The sequence below is a fragment of the Morus notabilis genome, unplaced genomic scaffold (genome assembly GCF_000414095.1).
Source record: "Morus notabilis unplaced genomic scaffold, ASM41409v2 Scaffold1255, whole genome shotgun sequence".
NCBI lineage: Eukaryota > Viridiplantae > Streptophyta > Magnoliopsida > Rosales > Moraceae > Morus > Morus notabilis.
Genome location: NW_010365193.1, coordinates 102,067 through 109,127, shown reverse-complemented (window position 1 = coordinate 109,127; position 7,061 = coordinate 102,067). Strand labels below are relative to the sequence as shown.

The window sequence follows — 7,061 nt, the reverse complement described above, 5'->3', positions numbered from 1 at the left end:
GTGTATCTACCATAATACTCTCCGCCTCTATCAGTTCTCACGATCTTAATTTGCTTTCCACTTTGTTTCTCTACTTCGGCCTTAAAAACCTTAAAGGCATTTAATGCTTCGTTCTTATTATGAAGTAAGTAGAGATACATGTATCGCGAGTAATCATCAATGAAAGAGACGAAGTATTTCGGACCATACGTGTCCATGTCTGGACTAAAAATATCTGAATGTATGATTTCTAATATGTCCGAGCTCCTCTTGGCACCTTTCTTCTTCTTGTTGGTCTGCTTTCCCTTTATGCAGTCCACACAAGTGTCAAAATCAGTAAAATCTAAAGTACTAAGTACTCCATCATTTACTAATCTCTTAATCCTTTCTATGGAGATATGTCCTAATCTCCGGTGCCACAACATAGAGGAATCTTCATTCATAACACATCGTTTCATACCAGTGTGAACATGCATAGCATCATAAGTAGTATTATTTTACAAATTAATAGAGAAAAGACCATCAGACAATGTACCAGTTCCAATAAGATTAGATTTATAAAATCAACTTAAAGATGTTTCTGAAAAATTAAAGGAATAACCCAAAGGTACAAGTCTGGAAACTGAAATTAAATTCCTAGAAAAACTTGGAACATAAAATGTCTTTTCTAAATTCAAAATAAAACCACTACTTAAAACTAAACAGCATGTTCCGACAGCTTCCACATGTGAGCGCATTTTGTTGCCCCAATAAATGCCCTTCTCACTTTCCACTGGTTTCCTTAGGTTTCGCATACCCTGCAAGGTATTCGAAACATGGATTGTAGAACCAGAATCAATCCACCATGTGTTATGACTAACGTCAACCATATTAGATTCATAACAAACAAAAGAGATTGGATTACCTTTCTTTTCAAGCCATTTCTGAAATTTGGTGCAATCTTTCTTCATGTGTCCCTTCTTCTTGCAGAAGAAGCATTTGGACTCTTTCTTAATTCCACCTTGGGGCGGTATTTTACCTTTCCCCTTCTTCTTGGCTTGAGTCTCATCCTTTCTTTGTGTTGCCATCAACAAACTCTCTCCCAATTCCATAATCAGTCTCCCCTCTTCTTGAACACACATGGTCAAAAGCTCATTAATTGACCACTTGTCCTTATGTGTGTTGTAAGATATCTTAAAGGGTCCATACTGATGTGGAAGAGTGTTCAAAATGTAGTGCACCAGAAAGGATTCAGACATCTCAACCTCTAGATTCTTTAATTGAGCCATGATATCCCTCATCTGCATGATGTGCTCACGCACACCACTGACACTGGTAAGCCTTAAGGAGGAGAACTTCATGATTAGGGTGCTAGCTAAAGCTTTATCTGAAGAGACAAACTGTTCATCAACAGCCTTCAGTAATTCCTTGACTTTGTCATGCTGAGCGACCGAACCACGGATGCCAGCAGAGATCTTTGTTTTTATAAACATGACACAAAGGCGATTAGATCGCTCCCATTTCTCATACCGGTCAACATCATCAGGTTGACTGGTCGCCGTAATGGCAGGTGGTTTAGCCTTCCGAATAGCATAGTCAATATCCATCCACCCCAAATGAAGAAGAATCCCCCCCTTCCATACCTTATAGTTGTCACCCTTTAGTTCGGGAATGTCACATTTTATATCAGAGAAATTTGCAGGTTGCATGACTGCAAAAATTAAATATACATGCTTATTATCCAAATTGAGACTAATATTTTAAATCATGTTTTACCAATGTAAATCATGAATCTAGTGTCATAAAACTTGCCTGTGGGCTAAAGTCCTATTCAATTAGATCCACTCATAATCCTTATGATAAAACTATTAAATTATGTTCCTTTTCTTAATTCCTGTGGGTAAATTAAGAAATATAATTTGATATTCTATCCTAATTAGTCATATAAATATAACAAAAATTCCTGTGGGATAAAATTCGTTATATTCAAAATGACTAACCACAATTAATGTCATAATGTGATCCTAAAGCACTTAATATATAATTTTGCATAATTAAAGATGCTGTGACTACTCCTTAATTAATTAAAATTATATGAATCACTCGACATTTGATTTTATGCACAAAAATAATTCATATAAATTCTGTAAACAGAACCCAAAAATCCGTCCAAAAAAAAAAAAAAAAAAAACTTTTTTTTTTTGAAAAACTGAAGCCCAAAAAATGACATCCCATTATTTTGCACAGTGAATGAAAATGACTTGTCATTTCAAGCACCTGGGATGTCTTCTTCAACCTCCAGATGGGTCGATTTCGACCCGGTTGCGATCCGAATTTTGACCCAGTTCGTTATATATGTTTAATACACCAAAATTGACGTTTTAAATTGCAGAAATGTTAGAAATCTAATTTCTTAATGATTTCTAATCTCATTTTACATCAAAAAATAAAGAAAATCATTATTTCAATTTTTCAAATTGAAAAAGTTTTTGAAAATTTTTTTTCGGCGTAAACAGAGTTTCTCTTGGAAAACAAAGTAACATCAAGGCAGAAGTAATTAAGGTTCTGATACCAAATGTAAACTAAATCTTAAACGATCTAAACATGCTTCTAACAAACTCAATAGCATTTAGATCAATATTGCAGAATAGAATCGAATTGAAAGCATACCTCCGGCCATTGATAACTTCTTACGCTCGACAGATATTTAACTCGGATTTGGCGCTTCTAATCCTCACTCAATGTCAAATAGATGGTGTATTTTACTGAATAAGATTGAAAGGCTTAGGGACCAACTGGAAGGAAATGCCCTCGTATATATATGCATACTCTGTCCATCACAGAGTATTCTTAATCATGCACAACACGTGGGCAGCGGTTATGGACGGTTTTCGAATGTTATTCGCGTCCCTACAAAGTGGAAGATATGGGCCACTATAACGGTAAGTTAGTTTCCTAATATTAAGGGAAAAAATCTTACAATATATAGAACCAAGTTTAGATTTATTAAATTCTGTTATACAAGGGACATCAATTCTAATTATAATTTTCTTTAACTAATTTTAAGTTGTTATCTTTCATTAATAAAAATAATAATTTATATTTAAAGTAAAACTGACACTACTAGTAGAACTGTCTTACCAGATATATTCATTTTTAACAAGATGCTGGCTGATTAGGACTAGAAGATGACAATCCACGCGCATTTTAAGGTGAATTTGAGTATTTCATTCTATAATAACAATATTATAGGACATTAGTTGTGCTAAGCACCACTAACAATAGAAAATGAATCCTGCAATGTTTGTACTTAACACCGATAGTGTGATCTTAAGTGTTTTCTTTAGCAAAGAGCACTTGAAAAGCTTTCAATGTCGTGTTTTTTTGGCTCATAGATTTTTTCTATGAAGGGTAATTGTGTATCTTTGCTCCACTAAGTGTTTAATTTTGATATCTGTTACACCATGGTTGATAGGTCGACCACTCTCTCGAACAACAGACGCCGAGGAGTCCCTGCAAAGGATCGGCCGTTGGCATCGAGGGAACGGCCGAGGCTAATGTGCTCTCTACGTCAAGGGCCATATGTGGTAAGAGACGCCGGACGCGATGACTCAGCCTTCGGAGGCCGCGACGCCGAGGGGACATTGTCGGTCTTCTCTACCGGCGGTGTTGTCAACCCGAAGAGGGAAGTATTGATCCGACTGCTACTGCAGGAGTCAGGAAATCAGACGGCAGATAGGAAGGATTAACCGCATTTCCCGGAACAGTCATAATGAAAACTCACCTACCCTCACGCGGATCAAGGACAGAAGATGGCTTTCTCCTTGGGAACGGGGAATACGTATTCATAATGTAAAGGCCTATAAATAGAGCCAAGAAGACCGGGAAGAAGGTTAGACACCATTTCATTGCAAAAGAAAGAGAGCTTGTAACCGGTTGAAAGATTAGTGCATGCACAAGTGGATTAGGCAAAGAATTATTGCCGAACCACTATAAAAATCGTTGTCTCCTTTGCATTACTTTTCAGTTTTAATCCTTAATCAAACCGTGAGTGTCAACGTGAGTGTTCTTGGAGAGGTAATCACGAGTTGCCGGAAATACACCGTCAACAATTGGCGCTAGAAGGAGGGCCCTTAAGCCTAGAAATTCAATCCAGTTCTTAACCAACTATGCCTCCCAGGAACACCCGCTTACTGGCGGCTAACCCAATAAGTCAGGCGACCCAAAATCTCGCCGCCGCTGGGACCTCAATGAATCCGCTCCCACCGGCTGCCGGGAGCCCCTTAGACCGCATCGACCAGCTCCAAAAGCACGTCAAAATGTTGGCTGCAGGCGTGGAAAGGATGGCTACGGCCCTTGCGGGGCGGGATAAAGGGCAGAACCCAATGCCACCGCTTGAGGATATGCCGATGAACCCGATGAACGCCGCTGTTGGGGGCCAAGGGATTGGTGACCAACACGGTGACGCCGAGGAAGTCGGTGATAGTCGAGCCAACGATCCCTGTCCGACCAAGTCGAATAGGTCTGTGGGGAGCAGACAACGGGCAGCATGGAGGAGAGCGCGAGAGAAGGCCGCGGCGCCAGTTGTGAATAACAGGGATGCGCCCCCTCGACCGCAGCAGGATGCGAATAGGAGGAACGCTGTCCCCGTGGAGTCTTCATTTGCGCACGGTGGAGACCTTAGGACGAGGCTCGATGCCCGACGCGGGAAAGCCGTGTAGCTGGCGAGAAAGGAAGAGCTCGCAGCTGATAATAAGGCTCTGGCCGAGAAGATGGCTAGGCTGGAAAAGCAGATTGGAAGTCGATTAAATTAACTTCGAGCAAGTTATGGGGAAGGTAGCCGAGGCGGTTAATGTCGACGCCAAGATGTACACGTCGTACGACCACCCGTTCACAGAAAGCATCATCCAGGTGCCACTCCCAGACAAGTACAAATCGCCTCCCATTCCGTTATATGACGGAAGGAGTAATCCGGATGACCACTTGGAGGTGTACACAGGACATATGGTCCTGCATGGATACCCCGAGGAGGTCATGTGCCGAGCATTCAGGAATCACCTGTCTGATTCTGCGATGAGGTGGTTCAGATCTCTGAAACCAAACTCCATCACCAGTTGGGATGACTTGAAGAACGCCTTTCTGACTCAGTTCATAGGTGTCAAAAAATACATCCCACCCAAACAAAACCTCTCAAGAGTGTACCAGGGACCCAACGAGTACCTGAAGGACTGGATAGCCCGGTTTGGGGAGCAGGTCGCCACCACTGAGGGAATCTCCGATGAGGTGGCCTTGATGAGGGCGCTATCGAGTATGAAGAAAGACATCCCCTACAGCACAGACCTCGACCGTAGGCCGCCCCATACCTACCAGGAATTCCTGACAAGGGCACAGGGGTTCATCAACGTCGAGGAGGCTAAGAAGGCCTTGAAGAGCAAGGTGACTGCCCTTGCCAAGGAAGAGGTAGGGCAGGTGAGCGGCCAAAACAACGGTAAGAAGTGCCGAGGTCCCCCTCAGGTGCAAGCCGAGCAGAGGTATAACCCGGCTCTGAGTAACAGAGGTGGCAACGCCTCGACGAGTCAGGGGGAGAACAAGCGGCCGAAGCTGCAACGGTACGACGCCTACACACCCTTAATTATGGGGATCGAAGACGTCTACCATGAGATAAGTCATCTCCAGGTCCTGCGTCGACCGCTGCTGCTGAAGTCCAACCCAGCAAGGAGAAACCAAAACAAGTATTGTCAGTTTCATGGTGAGAGTGGGCACACTATGGCCGAATGCTACGACCTAAGGGATGAGGTCGAGAGGTTGATCCGAGAGGGAAGGCTTAATGATTACCGAGCCGACCGTCAGAACAAAAACAACAGACGCAATAACGACCGACGGGAAGAGTAGAGGCATGACAACCCGCCCGAACTAGTCGGCGTTTTAAGAACGATCTTCGGGAGACCATACCTCGGTGGCACTTCTCGACGCGCACAGAAAGAGTACGCTTGAGAGGCAAAAGAGAAGTTCAGCCAGAGGATTATGAACGTCTCCGGACGCGAGGCTAAGGCAGCGCGCTATGAGGACGCCTAGATCACCTTCTAGGAGGCCGACGCGAGGGGGGTACATTTCCCCCAGAGTGATGCCTTGGTCGTCGAGGCCATGATCGGTAACCACTCGGTTTGCCGCATCCTGGTCGACAATGACAATTCCGTGGACATCTTGTACTCAGACTGCCTAGACAAGATGGGAATCCCCCGCGCAAGGCTGTAAAACAGTGCGCAGCCCCTGTATAGTTTCACAGGGGACAGCGTCATCCCGGAAGGGGAGATCGAGCTGCCTATGACCATTACAGACCGACTGTGCACCTCGACTGTCATGTCAAAGTTCCGGGTGGTGGAGGGAGGTGACCAATACAACGCGGTCATAGGGCGCCTGACGCTGAGGGCCTTGAGGGCAGTAACATCCATCTACCACCAGATGATGAAGTTTTTGACCCCTAATGGGATCGGCAAGGTCTGAGAAAATCAGTATGAGTCGAGGCTTACGTACTCGAAAACGGTCCGCCACTACGCCGAGCTGACGCAGGTACGAAAGGAACTGAGAATGGTCGAGACCAGGGCGAAAGAATACGATTTGGATCCAAGGTTCCCAGGAGAAGAGACCAGAACGGGACCGGTCGAGGAGTTGATCGAGGTCCCCATTGATGAAAGAGAGCTGATGATAACGCTAAGGGTGGGCTCTGAATTGGGGACACAGGCCCGCGAGAGACTGGTCGAGTTTCTCAGAGGAAGCCTCAACGTGTTCACCTGGACCCATGAAGACATGGAAGGGATAAGCCCTGACATCATGTGTCACAGGCTGAATATCGACGAGAAATGCCCGCCTAAGAGACAGAAACGTCGACCCATGAACGCCGAGCGGTACGAGGCCCTGCGGGAAGAGGTCGACAAGCTGATTAGAAACAACTTCATCCGAGAAGTCTTATACCCCAGGTGGGTTTCGAATCCCGTACTAGAAAGGAAGCCAAACGGCGAGTGGCGAACATGCGTCGACTTCAGCGACCTGAACAAAGCATATCCCAAGGATAGCTTCCCATTGCCCCGAATCGATCAGCTGGT

At 44.4% G+C, this 7,061-nt stretch overlaps 2 protein-coding genes across 2 annotated transcripts; one reads left to right on the top strand and one right to left on the bottom strand.

Moving 5' to 3' along the window:
* Nucleotides 1-1,023: 1,023 nt before the first annotated feature.
* On the bottom strand, nt 1,024-1,667 carry LOC112093442. The gene is made up of 2 exons (XM_024171851.1): nt 1,168-1,667; nt 1,024-1,084 (listed from the first exon to the last, which is right to left on the bottom strand). The coding sequence occupies exons 1-2, from the start codon at nt 1,665-1,667 to the stop codon at nt 1,024-1,026; spliced, it is 561 nt and encodes a 186-aa protein (XP_024027619.1).
* A 3,118-nt stretch (nt 1,668-4,785) lies between these two features.
* Nucleotides 4,786-5,850, top strand: LOC112093441. Its single transcript, XM_024171850.1, has one exon. It carries the CDS (start codon nt 4,786-4,788, stop codon nt 5,848-5,850), a length of 1,065 nt encoding a protein of 354 aa, XP_024027618.1.
* The last annotated feature ends 1,211 nt before the right edge of the window (nt 5,851-7,061 follow it).

Excerpts from the sequence above, each read along its gene's own strand:
- LOC112093442 (XM_024171851.1), bottom strand. The coding sequence starts at position 1,667 with ATGCAACCTGCAAATTTCTCTGATATAAAATGTGACATTCCCGAACTA. Across the intron at positions 1,085-1,167 it reads TTGAACACTCTTCCACATCA|AGGGGAGACTGATTATGGAA; the intron begins GTATGGACCCTT and ends GTGTTCAAGAAG.
- LOC112093441 (XM_024171850.1), top strand. The coding sequence starts at position 4,786 with ATGGGGAAGGTAGCCGAGGCGGTTAATGTCGACGCCAAGATGTACACG.